Here is a 19,887-nt window from a genome sequence, read left to right on the forward strand (position 1 = left end):
GATTTGATTTTCAACAGAAAATCCCTGTTAATCATTTCTGGGTTACATTTATATTTTATCAGCATGAAAGGGGATTTATGGCTTGAGCACTGTGGTTTTGGCCTGGGTTGAACCCTGTGCAGGTGGTCCGCTGTAAAGTGGGATTGTTTATGTTACAGGTATATCGTTCTTTGGAGTCTTTAGGTCAGATATGAGATTGTAATCTGAGACCAAGTGAAATTCTCTTCCCACAAGCCCTTAGTGTTTCTATGACTGGATATTGTGGAGAAATGTACTACGAATCAGTAGTGTGTGATTGGACTGAGCCGTAAATGATAATTAAATCATACAAAGTTTCTGAAGAGACACTTGCTTTATATGATGAACAGACTGAATTTAGGCTTTTATTCACATATAAACTTTAATCAGCGAACATAAACAGAAGATCAACCGTGCTTGACGCGCGAGAACAAACCTCATTGGTTCCTGCTGAAGCTCAAACATGATGCGTAACACGAGAACAAACCTCATTGGTTCCTGCTGAAGCTCAAACATGATGCGTAACACAAGAACAGACCTCATTGGTTCTTTTCAGAAGCTCAAACATGATGCGTAACACGAGAATGAACCTCATTGGTTCCCGCTGAAGCTCAAACATGATGCGTAACACGAGAACAAACCTCATTGGTTCCCGCAGAAGCTCAAACATGATGCGTAACACAAGAACAAACCTCATTGGTTCTTTTCAGAAGCTCAAACATGATGCGTAACACGAGAATGAACCTCATTGGTTCCCGCTGAAGCTCAAACATGATGCGTAACACGAGAACAAACCTCATTGGTTCCCGCAGAAGCTCAAACATGATGCGTAACACGAGAGCAAACCTCATTGGTTCCCGCTGAAGCTCAAACATGATGCGTAACACGAGAGCAAACCTCATTGGTTCCCGCAGAAGCTCAAACATGATGCGTAACACAAGAACAAACCTCATTGGTTCCCGGAGAAGCTCAAACATGATGCGTAACACGAGAACAAACCTCATTGGTTCCCGCTGTAGCTCAAACATGATGCGTAACACGAGAACAAACCTCATTGGTTCCTGCAGAAGCTCAAACATGATGCGTAACACGAGAATGAACCTCATTGGTTCTCACACATCAAGCGAACATGCTTGAGCTTCCGTTTACCACAACTGATGTGAGTGAATAAAAGCCTAAATTCAATCTGTTCATCAAATAAATCAGTCGAGTCTCTTCAGAAAATGTGGACTAAACCGCTTGATTCATATGGATTAGTTTTACGATCACTTTCTGAACGTTTTGAAGCGTCAAAATGTCAAGTTCCGTAGATATTAATGGAGGGACAGAAATCTCTCAGATTTCATTAAAAATATCTTCATTTGTGTTTCGAAAATAAATGAAAGTCTTACTTGTTTGGAACGACATGAGGGTGAGTAATTGATGAGAGAATTTCATTTTTGGGTGAACTATCCCTTTAAGGATTCTTTAAGCAAGGCAGTGCTGATTAAATCTGTTAGTTTAGGCAGACTAACTATCCTGTGGTTTGAAGTGTCTGTTTTGTTGCAAAATTCTTTGTCTTTTCTTTTTTTCCTATTATTTGGCTCAGTGTCTTCCGGCTGCCCCTCGTTATGACCCAGTCTCAGGAAAAGGGCAAATGCATTCTGACTGGCATTGTTTAATAATTGGCATTTTGTGTGTGTGTGTGTGTGTGTGTGTGTGTGTGTGCGGAAAAGAGGAGAGAAAAAACTCTTCTTGGCCTTTTTCAATAAAAATTGTGCAGTTCATTCTCTGTTCTGGTTCTGCTGTTGCTGTTGGCTGAGTTCCTCTTGGAGGTCAATGAGTGTATTGTGCACTTCACTCGTACAGTCTGTCTACCCATCCCCCCCCCCCCCCCCCCCCCCATCCCCTGTGTAAAATGACCTTTTCATCTTAAGCAAAAGATCTAGAGCTGAGATAACAACCAGACAGATTTCAAGTTCAGTTCTGTTTTCTTTTGAGTTAAGGTGGATCTACTTTAAACTACATCCTCACCTATGAAGTTTCCTAAGGGTAAGTGTGGCAGATAAGGGGTTTCCATGAGATTTGAAAAGTTTTACTGATTTCCAGATTGGAAAAAGTGAGTAGTTCACACACAAAGTGTCCATGGACATTTATTTTTTATCAACATCAAGGTTTTAGGTTAAAAATGTATAAATGGAAAACATATATCTTAGGTCCTGTCACACTTTATTTTCCAGTGTCCTTGTTACATATGTTACATGTACTTACCTAGTAATAACAGTAAATTATGCATACTTACATGCAACTAACCCTCAACCAAATCCTAATCCTACCCTAACCCTATAGTAAGTACATGTAGTTGCTTAATATTACTCAGTACTTAAATATATAATTACACTGTAACAATGACACCTTAAAGGGTTAGTTCACCCAAAAATGAAAATTCTGTCAGTAATTACTGACCCTCATGTTGTTCCAAGTAAGACATTCGTTCATCTTCGGAACATAAATTAAGATATTTTTGATTAAATTTGAGAGCTGGATCACTTCTCCATAGGCTTCTAAGACATTATAAATTGCTGGCCCAGAAAATGTATTAAAGACATTGTAATATAATCCAAGTGACTCCAGTGGCTCAATCTTAAGTTTATAAAGCGACGAGAATACTTTTTGTGCGCAAAAATAACGACTTTATTCCACTATTAATTTCCTTCTCTCTGGGCCTCGAGTTTTTTCACGTAGTATAACTGTGCAGCGCATCTGTGTTGTACGTCACACGTAGGCTCACTATTGGCCGAGGCTGGTCATGTGTGTGATGCGTACAACACAGACGCGCTGCGCTAAAACACTACGTGAAAAAACTCGAGGCCCAGAGAGAAGGAAATGAAAAGTGGAATAAAGTCGTTATTTTTGTTTTTTTTGCGTACAAAAAGTATTCTCGTCGCTTTATAAAACTTAAGATTGAGCCACTGGAGTCACTTGGACTATATTAACGATGTCTTTCATGCATTTTCTGGGCCAGCAAGTTATAATGTCTTAGAAGCCTATGGAGGAGTGATCCAGCTCTCAGATTTAATCAAAAATATCTTAATTTTTGTTCCGAAGATGAACGAAGGTCTTATTACGGGGTTGGAACAACATTAATTTTTTACCATCCCTGCAGTTTGATGTAATGTAACACTGATTTAATTGGTAATACTTTACAACACTTTTAATGCATTAGGTATCATGAACTAGTAAAGATTGCATAATTAAAGATTGCATAATTTTTAACATTATTCATTATTATGAATAAACATTAATTCATGATGAACAATAGAGTGAGTGTTTATATATACCCCAAACATTTTGAACAGTAGGGTGTGTGTATACTATATATAAAATATAAAAAAATAACAACATAAGAATATATTTCTAATTCTGAAATCTATAGAACTGTTCCTCTTGATTCATCTTGACCTGGTGAGAATGAGCATCACTAATCACATCTTGCTTTAGCAGGAAACACATGTCTAATATGCCCATCTGTCTCATCTAATGTTGCTTAAAGCGTAACTCTCGCCAAAATGCAACCTAGGGTCTTTTTGTGAATCTACCCGAGGCAAACTTTCGTTTAAAAGCATAATTAGGATGGAAACGCCACTTTTAAGATTGACCGTATTTTCGTTATCGGTCAAATTGCCTTTTGAATGGGAGTGCCTGGGGCTCTACTATGATAGCATCAAAATCGCTATTTTTAAAACACTAAGAAGGCTCGACACAACATGAAACTTTGCTCGAAGTATCACCAGGGGCTCGGAAAGCTCCTCAAGCTTAGTTCCATATAAATTCACGGATAATTTGTTGTTTTGTCCTTAGTGAAAATCAATATTGACCTTGTATTTGGAAAAGGATCCTCATATAAGAAACAATACTAAAATTCAGAGTCAGTTCATTCGCATTCGGAGATCGATTACCCTGGTGATACTTTGAGCAAAGTTTCATGTTGTGTCGAGCCTTCTTAGTGTTTTAAAAATAGCGATTTTGATGCTATCATAGTCGTACACTCCCATTCAAAAGGCAATTTGACTAAAAACGAAAATACGGTCAATCTTAAAAGTGGCGTTTCCATCCTAATTATGCTTTTAAACGAAAGTTTGCCTCAGGTAGATTCACAAAAAGACCCTAGGTTGCATTTTGGCGAGAGTTAGGCTTTAAATAATGATGCCATTTGAATTGGCTATGTAACCTCCCTCCGCTTAATAAAGTAATGAAACTAAAGTTATGATAAAGTAAAATGTCAGTGTCTTGCCTGTTACTGCTTATTTAATTAAAATATTGGTGATCAAGTAAAGTGATCATCTAAATACTGTAAAAAGGTTGTTCATTGTTATTTCCCGATACCTAATGCATTACATTATTTACAATAAAGTTCAACTTGTTAATATTAAAGTTTTTTCAAGTACAAATATTTAGTTTTGTCATTAAAGCTACATGCACAGTTATTATAAATGAATTAGTAAAGATACTACATTTTTGAAATACAACACAATGCATGTCATGTCAACTTTCCATGCCTTTTATGTCAAATAGAAATTTTCAGCTTAGCCTATTTCTAATCATCATAAATCATATAAATGGTCCTGGGTAATTTACGTTTCAGTTTATTGTGGAGTTCATAGTTAGCACCGCTGTGTGATTTGTTGCCTGAGTAAGAGCTTGTGTGTGTGTGTGTGTGTGTGTGTGTGTGTGTGAGTGATATTTTAGCCCATGACATGCAGTTTTGCACGGCTAGCGTGAAGACTAGCCTCCTTTTTCTTTTTCTTTTTTTTTTCCAGAACTTTTATGAACCAATCCCCTTAATGCCAAACGGCACTCCAAGCTCACGTCATTGCTTGAGCTAGAAGTTGATGTTTAGAGTGCTTTAGTACTGACGTATTTTTGTAGGCCAACCCAGAAGTCAGCATCACCCTGGTTCCCTCGACAAAAAACCAATAGGATTTTTCCATTGGATTTTTCCAAGGTCTGCGACTAACGAAAAGCTTATGACTCTTACGCTCAACGTCACCATCACTAAGCTTCCCACAACTCTTTCAGTCTTTGTTTGAAACATTTTCCCTGAAAGTTTGAGTTATAATAGTTTGCTAGAGCGCAATTATAAACACAGAAGCCTCCAGCAAGAGCATATACCACTTGAGTTTGGAGAGTTATGCTTGTTAAAGTGTTTTGAATAGCTAAGAAATCCCACACAGGAGAGAAAGCATCTTACAAACAAAACACCCTATAATAGTTTTCTCACTCTTCTCACTGCCAGTGGCTTCATGGGGCCGAATGAATGCACCACACTAACAGACCGATAACTAAACGTGACCTGACACGGCAATCAATTTCTGTAATATTTGTTTAGCGGATGCTGTTTTGGGATTCGACGACCTTAGGCTCGAGGTCAGTCATCGTCTAGCCATTAAAGTCGTCACGTAGCCTGAGGGGGGAAGGGGTTCAGTTGCTATTACAACCTAAGCTTGCCGATTGATGTTGAGCTTTGTTAGTTTCCTTCGAGAGCAACGCCGAGAAAATAACGAGATCATCTTGAGTTTTTCCACTACCTGTTTGAATGAGTTCTGTGTCGGTTCATCGAAAAATACTTCAAGGCTATACGCTTTAAGTCTGTATCTGCATGTAGTACCGTTCATCTTTTTAACCAAATAAAAACAAATCTTTGCTGCCTAAAATTGTGGAAACTATTTTCAGCATTTTTTGAGAACCAAATCAGCAACATTTGAGAGTTTGAGGTTAATCATCAAACAAAAACTGATTTGTGAGGCAGTTTATTTTAATAATGGTTTAATTTGACATAGTATTGAGTGCAGTTCATTATGTTAAAAGTCGCAAGGAAAGAACTAGCCTAGTTCCTCTCTTTATTTCACGTTGTCTGCGGGTGTCCTTGTATCCATTAATGCTCAACAGTACATGTTGACTAATTGGTGATGCTGTTAAGAAGCTCTTTTGGGATTTGGAGAACGAGACAAACAAGTGTTCCCATGGGACGTCACCTGACCTAAACTGGGTGTTTATCCTGAAGTGACTAATTGGGACCAAGCCTGATGTTTTTTCCTTTGTACCTTGAAGTGTGTGTGTGTGTGTGTGTGTGTGTGTGTGTGTGTGTGTGTGTGTGTGTGTGTGTGTGTGTGTGTGTGTGTGTGTGTGTGTGTGTGTGTGTGTGTGTGTGTGTGTGTGTGTGTGTGTGTGTGTGTGTAAAAGAGAGATAAAAAGGCTGAGATGTGTTTGTGGATGAATAGCAAGGCATCGCTGTAAAACAAGAGTTGACACAGAAAATGTATTCACTGCAGAGGTTTGGTGTTTTGAGATGATGATGATGATGATGATGATGATGAATGATTTGTGTTAGCAAAACTAAATGTGTTTTGGAGCAGTTTATTTTCATAAGTAGTGTATCTTGATGAAGGCCATAAATTTAAACTAACAAGATTGAAGCGCATTGTTTTTATGTTGCACAAAGGAGTTGGCCATAAAGACATATAAATAATGCAGTTAATCGAAAGATGTCACACACGTTCCAGGTCATTTAAACTGCAAGTCTAAACACTAATAAGTTCCCTTGAGAGGCAATGAACCTTTTTAGAACGCCTCCCTGAGACGAGGTGCTGATGTGGACTTTATTGCAACTTTTCACCATATATTTTTACTTGGCAATGAAGTTTAATGTTCACAAAGGGTTCATTATGAATAAAGACAATTTGTTTAAAGTTGATTTATGTATGGGCTATATATTTTTTATTTCTGATGGATTATGTGACAGTGAAGACTGGATTAATGGCAGCTCAAATGGCAACAATATTACTGTTTTTACTGTATTTTAGATCAAATAAATGCAGCCTTGATGAGCTCAAGAGACTTCTGTAAAAATACTTGTGTGTGTGTGTACGTGTAATAAACAATATAAGAATATATATATATATATATATATATATATATATATATATATATATATATATATATATATATATATATTCTTATATTGTTCATTACATTTACGAGCACTACAATCTCTGGACAAATTACATCATCAGTTTAACACAGAAAGAGTAAAGTTACTTCTTTTGTCTATTCTTCTTTGAATTTCTGGTCTACATCATTGTGTATCAGAATAATTTGTGCCATTGTGTTCATAATCAGATGCCACTGCATTTTATGTATATATGTATATCATTTGAAGAAGACATGGATGAAATATGTGCACATAGCCTACACGGTGCCGGTTCATGTTTTGAGCACTAGAGTATGTGAAATATATCCATAACTTGAAACGCGCTTGCTCCGGTCCAGATATGAACTGTGATGCGCGCTGCGAGTGTTAAACTCATCGCAGTGTTCTCAGCAGAAACCGCTCTCATGTTGGTACTTACTAAATATTGTTACAGTCAATTTTTCATGTGTTGAAAAAATATGCAAACAACACTTTTGCTTTACTGTACTTGGAAAACATACGACACGTGTCCGAACACAAAGCCGAACAGGCAGAGGTCTCGTCACATTTGAATTCTCTGCTGTAATGAGAGCTCATGCGTAATACAGCGCAGTGATTGGATTAGAAGAGTTTAGTAATGTGGAGAAAAGCTCAGAAACTGATGACATGGAAAGTACTCTCCAGCCACGGCAGCCAATCACCACTCTGAGTCCGAATTAACACACACACACCTCACTTTTCATGACATTGGTTCTTTTTAAACTGGAAGAATGAAATGGCCCAGACTTCCCTTAATAATAAACATAATGAGTGCTATTGTTGTTTTCATTGATGTGCAACCAACTGTTTACATAACAAATAAAATGTGCAATTGGGTTTTATGATCCTTTTATGATCCTCAAGTAAATTTCATTATTTTCTTTTAATGTATTTGCAATTTACAAAATGCACTCATATTACGACTAAAGGAATTGCAAGCATGGTGTTGTACCTAACAACAACCACGCCATGGTTATATTCACAATACACCACACCTATTTGTCCCTTATTGCTTAAAGTATTGGTGATTTTCATGCTAAAATTAAACTAACAGTCTCTTTCTTTCTCTTGCAGTGTGCAAGGATCCACCATATAAAGTTGAAGAGTCTGGATACGCTGGATTCATCTTGCCTATTGAAGTTTACTTTAAAAATAAGGTACTGTCTTTTGAGCAAACCTGTAATTTGTGAATTATTATCCATTTTAAACAAGTGCATTTGATCCGTTACTTAAATTTAAACCAATTCAGACAGCACTGTGTGACTATGTACATTGAGTAATATTTTTGTCACTTTTCACCAGGAAGAACCAAAAAAAGTGCGCTTTGACTACGATTTGTTCCTGCACTTGGAGGGCCACCCACCTGTCAATCATCTCCGGTGTGAAAAGCTCACGTTCAACAACCCTACTGAAGAGTTTCGCAGGAAGCTGCTCAAGGCCGGAGGGGTACGTGACTCACCTCTGGGGACAAGATGGGCGGGTCTTTTTTTATGATTTTTTTTTTATTATTGGAGTCATGTGATTTCCATGATCAGTTCCTGAGCTAATGTACGTCTCAAAGGTGGTTGAGAAAATATTTGTATTTTGTAACCGTTCGCAATTACTTATTCATTAAATCTCAAAAGGTCAAGTCACCTTCATTTATACAGCGCTTTACACAATACAGATTGTTTCAAAGCAGCTTTACAGTGATAAGCAGGAAAATGATGCGTTTCATTTGTTCAGCTGAAGTCAGTTCAGTGTTGATTCAGTTCCTTTGTTAAGATCAGCAATTATTAAATGAGTTAATTTCATCTATAAAGCAGTTCTGCAAAAATTATGTCATCGCCCAGCTCAGTTCAGCTCTCATACAGTAGCTTCAGTACAGTCAGATAATATTGTTGTTGAATATTAAGTGTCCCCAACTAAGCAAGCCAGAGGCGACAGTGGCAAGGAACCCAAACTCCATCAGGGGACGGAATAGAGAAAAAAACTTTGGGAGAAACCAGATTGTTATAGGAAGTTTTCCCGGTTCTGGTTGACCTAATTTATGCAGCCTAACAATCATTTAACTGATCTGAATAATAGAAATTGATAATGTGTTATGTGTATGCCAGGTTATGTGTATGCCAGTTGAGTTTTTAGTCTAGATTTAAACTGACAGAGTGTGTCTGCTTCCCGAACAAGGCTTGGAAGACTATTCCAGAGTTTGGGTGCTGGTATATCAGGTGTTCATTAGAAAAGGTGTTCATTGCAGAGGAAGTGACTAGCTAGCCCCATGTGGTTTTAAAATACGTGCACTCTGTTCACAGGTGAAAGATGCAAGGATATACCTTGCTGCTTTCTGTGCTAGCGCTAGCAAAACAGTCTTCCAGAGATGAAGGCCAATGTCAGGCAATCGGTCCTAATGGAATTACTGTTCCCATCACCCAAGACAATAAGCAACTTTACAAGATTTGATTGGGCTAGTCTTGACACGACCATCTATCACTACAGGAAACTTGAGTTATCTTTGGGCCCCTTCCAGAGGGATCCACGTGCTTTTTATGAATCAACTGGCTTATATTGATTCGTTTTGTTGATCTTGGACACGTTTTGAAGTTCCACCAGCATTCGAAAGCACATTAGTGTGGATTAGCCATGAACTGGGAAGCTTTTACCCTTAAGACATATTTAAAGTCATGATTCTTGAGAGGGCCCTCTTTGTAGTTGTAGTTTGCCCTCTCTTGCCTCATTCCAGTAATTCAAATGTTTTACGGCTGGGGGTACGACAACATCTCCTCTGGTGCTTGTCTGGGTTACAGATGAAGCACGACAGGAATCAAAAGCGTTTATTGGCAAACGGCAGTTGCGCGGGAAGTTGTTTTAATTAAGAGAGCAATATCAATTTAGCGAGGTGGTGACTGAGAAAGGTCCTTTCCAATTTACCTGATTGTTTTGGCTGTTGAAAGGCATTTCTTCATTACATCAGGCTAGGAGTAAGCAGAGTGCTTCTTGCCAAAATGTGTGTTAGAGAGTGTTTGTTTGTCTGTGGTGGTTTGTGTTGATTCATAGTCCTTTTTTTTCCCCGACTGTAATATCTGTACTTTGTCCTTTACAGCAACGGGATCCTCACAAAAGATCTTCAGAGGACTCCAAAGTAAGGACAAACTCCATTTTAAATGTTTCAATGTGTTCAAAATCATATCTCTATTTTTTTTTTTTTTTTTGGCTGAATGGCAATATACAAATATATATCTTGATATTTTCTACTTTTTTCTCTATTTGGTTAAAAAAAAGCCATTTTTTGTATTTATTTTGTAAAAATGTTTTTTTTCCCATCCTGCCCAATGTTGTACAACAAAAATATTGAAGGCTATGAAAACAAATATATAGTGAATGTAACCATGAAGGCTTTTTCAAGAAAAAAGGGTTTCCCCATGAAATCAAGATTGAATTTGTTTGGCTTTTAGTATGAATATGTTAGTCTTACTGTTATCTATAAGCTAGTGTGCTCCAAAACAGTGACAACATTTGCATTTAGAAGATATAAGTGTTCAAAACTCAGTTTCTCACTTCCGCCAATACGGATCAATGATTTTAATGACATCACTCTGCACTTCAGCTTCTCATCAGATTTTCTGTCCAATCAAATGCTCTCTAGATTCTGAAGCTCCGCCCCCTACAGTATAAATAGCTGTTGAAGCTGCAGCTAAAATCACTTGTTCACAATATTACCATTTTCTATATAGTGAATGGCACGTACTGTGGTGCACTATAGGGGATAGGGAATGATTCAGACAGTGTAAATATGCTTTCCATTGAGGCGAATGAAGTCTGGTTTCACGTTAGTGTCACTGGAACCGCCGCAGCTCCGGTCCTGAGACACGACAGCACAGAGCGGATAAAGCTGCTTTAAACTATACACATTAATTGTATCTTACGAGTTATTTTGAAGCCCTTAATATAAAGCTTGTCTCATGTTTAGTACAAATTGGATTATGCATTTTCCTCGCAGCAACTCATTCTGTGCCCTCCGCTATTTTTCAGATGAGCTCGTAATATCAAACTGTATATCGATATAATGGTATTGCCTTATCCTATATCATTTATGACAAATATGTAAGGGTTAATGCCCGACGAGGTGTCCATTGTCAGGTATTAATGGACGACGGCGAGCGCGCCGGACGGTTGCCTCCGCCGAAGTCCATTAATACCTGACAATGGACACCTCGAAGGGCATTAACCCGCTTATACCATGGTCACTTGCCAAATAACACATTTTAAAACATTAGTTTATATTTTAATTAGTTTTACAATCGAAATCTAAAGTTTTACAAACAATAACTTGGTTTCCCTGGTTACGCCTGACGGTTTATTTACTAGGTGTCCTCTATCACTTTTTAATGGACACCCTGCAGCCAATCAGAATCGAGTATTCACCCAGACCATGGTATAAATCAATATATTCTACAAACTCAATATTCCACTCAGCCCTAGTTTAACAGAAGTTCCTTTTGAAGTTTACCATTTTCATGTTTTAATGCACACTTAATGTAACTTTCTCTGCATCTGAAAAAAACTTTCCTTTTCCTTGCTTTGTGTGGAAAAACAGGGTTTTTGTGTACAATGAAACATAGAGGCTCATGTCAGTAAAACACACACACAAAAAAACTGATTGTAGCATACACTAACATTCGAAAGTATTACAATTCTATATTGTAAATATTACTACAATAACTACTTTCTTTTTAAATATATTTTAAAATGCAGATTTTTCAACATCATTACTCCAGTCTTCGGTGTCTCACGATCCTTCAGAAATCGTTCTTATATGCTGATCAGTGTTGAAAACATTTGTGCTGCTTAATCTTTTTTGTGGAAACCGTGATACATTATTTTTGAGAATTCTTTGTTGAGTAGAAAGTTCAAAAGAACAGCATTAGATATCTATTGAAATAGCAATCTTTTACTATCACTTTTGATCAATTTAGTTCATCCTTGCTGAATAAAAGTATTAATTTCTTTCATTGTCTTTCATCTCTTAGGTAATGGTAATGCAGGAGGGCTCCACTTCTCTGTTCGGGCAGCATCTAAAGCTGCCCACATTACCCAGCAGCTCATTAACATTGACCTTCTCTGATGTGAAAAAGAGCAAGTCTTTCCCAGGGTCAAAGGTGAGTGTGGATCTCCAAGTTTGAGCGTCTGAACTTTTGAGAAAACTTTGCATGACTCCCAGTTTCTCCAAGGAATCCTGCCTAATCCTGCATATTTGGCAAGTTGAAAGACGTTAGGGGCAATTTAAATCCGAGGATTTTAGAGATGTGAAACTTGGCTTAAGTCAAGCATTTCTTGGCTGCGGAGAAAGCACATGCTAACATTCCGATGACGTAAACAAACTCGCCCGGTGTCCCGTTACAATGGCGTTCTGCATGTGCGAAAAACTTTTTTAGGTACAGTGTCCTTGTTACTCATGCAAGTAATAACTAAAATATGCATAATTACATGCAACTAACCCTAAACTCAGTACTTAAATATTTAATTACACTAACACAGACACCTTAAAATAAAGTGTAACCGATTCGTATCTACACATAACACGTTTACATTTATCCGACACTTTGTTGTGAATCAGTCCGAAATGGCATTTTAATGAAGGAAAACAGTATTTTTGTTTTTTAAGAAACTAATGCAGCCTTTTATCTTCGCATCTATTAAACCACATTAGCCGTAATGCTAGTGAATCTTGCTTGACTACATACTGCCAGGTTTCTTTGATTTAGGTCTATTTTTAGTCTCCTGTGCAATATCACTTAGCCGCTAAGCAGCTTGTATTGTACGCTAGCTCTTACAGTGAAGTTACAAGAGTCCCCGGAGCACATGGAAACAGTTCCCAATCCAAACAGGCCCTTGCGTGTGATGGATTACTGACAGATCAGGGGTCGTTCGCAGCCAACCTCCCCTGCACTACTACACCGGTCACTTTAGTAAAAACAAAAACCACAATCTGCACTTTGTTGTCCTTCTCCACTTCCTCCACTTGATGTTGATGTTATGGTTGAAGATTTTTTTGAAGGTTGATTGATTGCCAACCATAATGGTTGCCTGAAAAGTTTTGACAGAGAGAAATGCAAAACTAGTTTTCTTGGAGAAATATTGCATGCGTTTTGGCACTAAGCTCCAATAGCACAAAAATGTATGATCACGGTAGTTCAGATTTTAAATGAAGAGAATAGAGGTTTCTACCTCTTTGTCTGCTGACAAAATGTACTGTAGCATGTCCATTATAACCGATTGAAGTCTAAATACTTTTGGCATGAACATTGCTGTCTTCTAGACCATTTAAAAGGACTTTTATGTCGTTTTAAAGTCAGTTTCAATGTGTTTGCAACACCGTTTCAAATGGGAGGAAAAGGTTTTGTCCATTTCTCGTGAAAGCTGTAGCAGATATAACAAAATAAAAGATGTTTAGGCAGGGTGGAACTCCCTTTCTGTCTAGACTGCTTAACGACTTAACTGCATCAATGACTTATTGACAGGAGCTAGTTAGCTTGAAGATTGCATAACCCTGTCATTAAAGTAAACGAAAGGCTTGTTGCTTCGTCCCCAGGTTGCCTCCCAGATAGCTCTGAGTTTGTCCTTCCCCCAGTGGTATTATTTTCCGGATCATGCTGAACAATTGTTTATGGAAATGTTTCACATCACATATGGGTTTGATTTGTTTGCTTGAGCACACACATTATTTGTCAATTTTTAATGGTTGGAAAGTTCAATATTTGAATATCTATAGCAGTTGTTAATTTATTGTTCTTCATTTCACTAACAAAAAGTACAATTTTTTTTTTTTTACCATGTAAATACCATGGCACATTAATAAGGATTTATGGGATACACTACCGTTCAAAGTTTGTGGTCGGAAGAAGTCACCTCTTATGCTCAGCAAGGCTGCATTTATTTGACAAAAATACAGTAAAAGCAGTAATATTGTCAAATATTACTACAATTTAAAATATCTGTTTTCTATTTCAATTTATTTAAAAATGTAATTTATTCCTGTGATGCAAAGCTGGATTTTTTTTTGCAGCCTTTCTACATTGCTGCTTTTTTATCAATGTTGAAAACGGTTGTGCTGCAGGATTTGTTAATAAATAGAAAGTCAAGTCTCCTTAATTTACAGCATGCAGTGCTTTATATAATATAGATGGTTTCAAAGGCACTTTATAGGGATAAACAGGTAAATAATGATTCAATGATGCAAACAGAATCATTTTGTTTTGTCAAAAGAACAGCTTTTATTAGCAGAAAGTTCAAAAGAGCAGCTTTTATTTGAAATAGTAAAGACATTTATTATGTTGCAAAAGATTTGTCACTTTTGATCAATTTAATGTGCACTTGCTGAATATAAGTCATAAAATCATAATGTGTGTATATTAAAATACTATTGTACCATCACTGTAAAATGATGCCACCATAGTAGTTTTAGTAATGGTTTTTTAATGGTTGTCCCTTTGGATACAATGCTTAACTAATTCATTCATCTTAGACTTCTTGGATATCTTTCCTAATATTGTCAAATTCTCATTATAGGACGGGTCCAAAAGCACCAGTGCTCTTACAACCACAAACAACATTAGCAGCAGCTCCCTCAAGCTCCACAAACCATCTAAGGACCATAAGGACAAGCCTTCCAAAGACTCAAAGGAGTCCAAAAGTGCCTTCAGAGATTTCAGCAAGGACTCTGGAAAACTCTCGAAAGATTCCAAAAAACCCAAAGAGAATCAACCAATTCAGGAAGATCGCACCGTTCCCCAAATGGGATTTAAGGAGCCCAAGACCACGTCGAAGGAGCCGCGGTCATCTGACATTAGCTTCTCAAGCTTGGGACAAAGTAAACGGCGGCCTGTTTTGGACACTGAAGGCCATGTTACCAAAAAACAGAAAAGCAGTTTTTCGGAGAGCTCGCAAAAGCAGCAAGCGTGTCCCACTTTGCTACAGCACCACCATTCGGATAAAAAAGTTTTGAAAGACAAGCCGCAAATCCGGCATAGTAGGTTACAAAACAGTGAACTTTCAGAGAAGAGAAAACCGCCAGCGTTACCGCCCTTCCAGGAAGTGTTGGACCCGCACGACTCGGACATGGACGACAACATGTTCACAAGATCAGACGTAAGTGAATTTCCAATCATAATACTTGAACATAACAATATGAAAATTAGTCCCTCATTTTCCCTAGTTGGTCAGTTGCCCCTCAAATGGGTTTTGTAGTTTCTACAAACATCTGGCGAGCAATAATGACCTTTATGGAAATACAGTTCGCTAACGACAAATTGAGGGCTTTGTAATAATTGTTAAATGTAGGAATGCACAATATATCGGTACTATTTACGTGAGTAATATCGCTATTTATTGAAAATAATTATGATGTTGTGCATCTCTAGCTCAGTGCGTAAGGCCATTTTATTGTACAAGTACTGGGACCAATTTGATGGGAAAGTACAATAGATTTCAGAGCCTAGGTTTTGGTATGAGCTTTGGTGTTCGAACAATGTAGTTGACTATTAGTGGAGACTTTTTCTGGGATTTGCGATTCTCTGTAAACATCAAACAAAGAGGTTGAGACCGGCTAATGGAGGTCTGGTGCAAGAGGGGATCTAATAAACTTGGTGGGTGTCCAGGTGCTGAGGGACCATTTGTCTGGTTTGGGTGCCGTCCTTTGCTACACCTCTCGGCTTTTCAGGAAAGGAAATCTGGTAGTTGGTCAAAGGCTGCTTATTTAGGTTGCTGATGTAGTATCAATTTAATCTCGTCATATTGAGGATTGTATGTTTCAGATTGAATCGCTGCCAGACACGAGGAAGGGGCAAGGTTGCAAAATTGTGCTGCTCAACTGGCAATTTCCTAGTCAGTGAATTTAGTCTTGATTTCATTCGTCACTTTTCCTGGACTGGAAAAATGAAGTAGTTCGTGTAGATCTATGTTAGAATGTTTTAAGCTTCGGCAGTGTCACCAGTGGCAAGGCTCATTTACCTTCAGCAAGAGAGCAGGTCATAAAACGGGGGCTGTTTTATTGGCTAGAAGGCGAGTGCTGAGATGAGATTTATGGTTTTATGACACCCGAGGAGAATGGAGAAAGGACACCATGAATAGCTAAGAGTTTTCCTTTAAACTCGCTCTTTAAAAAAAGAGGGAAGGAAAGAAACTTCAGTGTTTATGACAACTGACGAATACCAGGTGCTGCTTTCTTTGGGTCACCAGGTCTGTAAGGCCCCGGTAGCCCTGTTCTGATCTACGTTACCACTAACATTCACACAGTATATTTCTGTCTTTAGAAAGGCAGTAAAGGAGTGTTTTGCTAGAGGAAGTTGTAATTGCCTTTGCTTTTTTTCCCCTAGACCCTTTTCTAAGCTTGTAACAAACATTAGTGAAAAATGTTCAAGACACCGATTTACTAAATGGACAGTTTGATGGATCATTTACCTCATTTTTGCTGTCAGTGCATCTCTTGTTAGTTCTATATCCTGCTACCTAGAAAGTTTCCCATTTTGCTTTTTATCCTAAAAATAACTGATTTCCCTACTTTCATACAATTCTTATCAAACATTACCATGGGGTTTACCACAGTTAAATAGTAAAGTATAGTAAATATGGTAGCTTTTCATAAATGTTATTGTGAAGGAATTTACTTCACTTATATTATACAAATGCCATTTTAGTTGTTATAGTAGTTATGGTAACAATAGTAATAATGCATCCATGGTTTTAACCACTTTTAGACCCTAATACTTTTTTATTTTAGGAATAGATTGATTAAATGGACAGGTCAATGAATAATGGTCTTAATGTTTTCTGTGTGCCATATGTAATATATAATATATATTAGGGGTTTTACAATATTTAAACCAAACCGAAAAACCGTGATACCCCTGCTGCCCCGGCCCATTGTTGAGGTTGACCTCACTTTACCTTATGTCACAAAACTAATTTTTCTTCCATGACATTTGATTAAATAGTAATTAGGGATGTAACGGTACACGCATTCGTCCTGTGAAATTTTCGGTACGTGTCTTATGTGTACACGACGAATACAGCATTATAGCCTATAACCACCATTAACCACCTACAATTGCGATAAGCTCCGAGTTTTGTTACTTTCGATAAGAGACATTGTTGTCTTTCAAATTCTGTCTTTTTTTTAATATTATATTTCAACAATTTTATAATTAGATTTAGAAGTTCATGCAAAACTGCCTTATGTGTAGTTTACATGTTTGCATACCATTTGTTATTATTAAATAAAAATAAATAGCAATTGAATTTAGGCTAATAGTTTGGGCTCTGTTGTTAACCTTTAATATTATAGTAATGTGCAAGTAAGGGCTCCCTAAATAGATTTTTTTTTATCCTTAAGAAATAATAATATTAATTATAATTGAATTAATTTATGACAGAGACACAATTTGTTCAGTATACCACAGTTTTGTAATAAAAAAAGCAAGTTTATATTTGTTTTGTTTGTGTTTGTGTATGTATATATGTGTGTGTATATATATATATATATATATATATATATATATATATATATATATATATATATATATATATGTGTATATATATATATATATATATATATATATATGTATAAGCTTAAAAAACTTAAACTGTTGCCTTGGCAGCTGAAATAAATTAGAAAAAGCTAAATTGAAATGTTGATAACTAACATTTCTTAACAAAAGCTATATTTAAGTACAGGTTAAAGGAAGATAAGTGTCCCAGCCATTGGCCTAATCCAAATCGCATGTTGTCATGTAGCGGAAAAGACTGGTGGGAGTGGCTGTAACCCAGTCCTAAAATCTGTTTATGTGACGTCCTCCGTAAGCGAAGAGCTTCACAAGCTTGAAGGGAATGGGACAATAGTCTTAAAGCAGAGCAGTTGCCAGCTTCAGAGCCACTGCTAGATTTACGGCACCACAGCAGAGGCGATGGTCGTAAAGCCACAGACCAGCTGTGTGGTGCTGCTAGTGACCACCTACTTTGTGTGCTAAACTCTTGAAGCTTGTGTGTCTTTCGTTTTGTGTGTGTTTATTGCAAAGCGCTCAAGTGTAAATACAGACTTGTGAAGAATTATGAGTCGTTACGAGCATCTTGACATTTATTTAATTGGTTAAAAGGGATTATTTTGCCGATCATAATTCAGAAAAATGTTTGACGACAACTATATATATCATGCGCTGACGTGTGTCTGTTAACGGCAGAGCATTTATTCTTGACATTTCCTTGTTTAATCATTTAGTTGTGTGTGTGTGTGTTCGGAGCTTGACTGGTTTAGTGCATCGGTTTAGTTTGGTGGTCTGCATGTCACCGCAAACTGCAAACCATGTCCATGTTGATGGAAGTTGCTTTTTTTTCATTAGCTCTGGAAAAAAAAGTAATGTAGCATTTTACTGCATAGCCACAGCTCTCCCATTACTCAAGTTCGGGTGACAGCAAGGCTCTGTGTTTCTCTCCATGTTCTCGGGGACACTCCAGATGATCTTCATACTTCAAGATCTATACGAGGCTTTCCTCAATGAGTGATGACTTCAGTTTTATTGTCTAAGGGGTGCAGGGCTTCTTCGTGGAGCTTTTACAAGTGTCTAGTTTGGGAAGAGGGGTGCGGCCTGCGCTTGATTTACGGCGGAGGACCCTGGCCATGCGTTTGATGTCAGCTAGGCTCCCAGACGGACAAACAGGCAGTAAAATGCAGACTGAAGGGAAAAACAGTGAGAATGAAGGGAAAGGAACTTCAAAGAAACAACTTTGCTCTTCCACAGACTCGGCGAGGGGTAGAAGTTAAGTGTCTTTACCACCCTGCTTGCAGGACTTTTGGCAGCCCCTATTGTCAACTCACTTCACGGGAGATTTTTAGCACCTGCCCCCCGCCAGCAACTCTCACTAGCACCACTGTCGCTCCCGGTCGAGTGAGTGAGCCGTAACAGTTTTATAGCGCACTGTTATATCCAGCCTTCGATTCGTTGCAGTGTTTTTGAAGGTTTAAGGCATGGCGAGGATGCCCGTGGTGAATAGTTTCTGCTGAGTGCTATGTGAGGATATGGTGTGGATGTGAGTTTGAATGGGTTATTTGGAAAGGGCTGGATGGAAAGTAACTGTATTTGTGAAGTAAGGCCATAGTGAACAGGTAAAACCATAGATGGTCGCCATGATGCTAAGGTGTTGTGTGTGGTTGCTAGGGGTTAATGGGTGTTTTTGCATCCCTATCACTGTAAAAAAAATTATTGTTGCGATTTATCACCACAACTTAAAATTCAACAATAGAATAAGTAATAATGTGTTTTCAACTTAAATGTTTGTGCTTGACTTAAAAATTTTAAGTTTAGTTAACTTTAGTGCAGAAAAGTTGGATATTTAAGTTATCTCAACAAAGTATGTTAATTTAAATAACTAATTGCAGCAACATTTTTCCAGTGTATATGGTTCACATCTCCCATTGCATTGTCTCTGGGATTTTTCCAGCCCATTTTGTAATATAAATACAAAGAAATTCCAAGTAATAGGACACCACACCTCAAGAAGCTGCACAATTTTAGGTTGGCTACCACGTGTGTCCATTATTAAAAATACATTATCATACACTATCATTAAAAAGTTTTCAAAAGTTAAATATTTTTGAAAAAATGTTTTTTATGCTCACCAAGGCTGCATTAATTTGATCAAAAATATAGTAAAAAACAGTAATATTGTAAAATATTATTTAATTTAATTTAATATATTTTAAAATGTAATTTACTCCTGTGATCAAAGCTGAATTTTCAGCATCATTACTCCAGTCTTCAGTGTCACATGATCCTTCAGAAATCGTTCTAATATGCTGTTGTGCTGCTTAATATTTTTCAGGAAACTGTCATACATTTTTTCTAAGGTTTATT

The 19,887-nt window shown here is 37.4% G+C and overlaps 1 protein-coding gene across 2 annotated transcripts in view; it reads left to right on the plus strand.

Moving 5' to 3' along the window:
- The window catches only part of mllt3 (MLLT3 super elongation complex subunit), a 57,572-nt gene that overhangs the window by 26,808 nt on the left and 10,877 nt on the right, over nt 1–19,887 (plus strand). For both annotated transcript variants that reach the window (XM_084109339.1, XM_084109338.1), the window contains exons 3-7: nt 8,081–8,163; nt 8,309–8,452; nt 10,086–10,124; nt 12,013–12,141; nt 14,552–15,130. In XM_084109339.1, the coding sequence (XP_083965465.1) occupies nt 8,081–8,163; nt 8,309–8,452; nt 10,086–10,124; nt 12,013–12,141; nt 14,552–15,130 (974 nt within the window). The remainder of the gene's footprint in view (nt 1–8,080; nt 8,164–8,308; nt 8,453–10,085; nt 10,125–12,012; nt 12,142–14,551; nt 15,131–19,887) is intronic.

Source organism: Abramis brama (assembly GCF_963993115.1).
Source record: "Abramis brama genome assembly, chromosome: 3".
In the NCBI taxonomy this organism is placed as follows: domain Eukaryota; kingdom Metazoa; phylum Chordata; class Actinopteri; order Cypriniformes; family Leuciscidae; genus Abramis; species Abramis brama.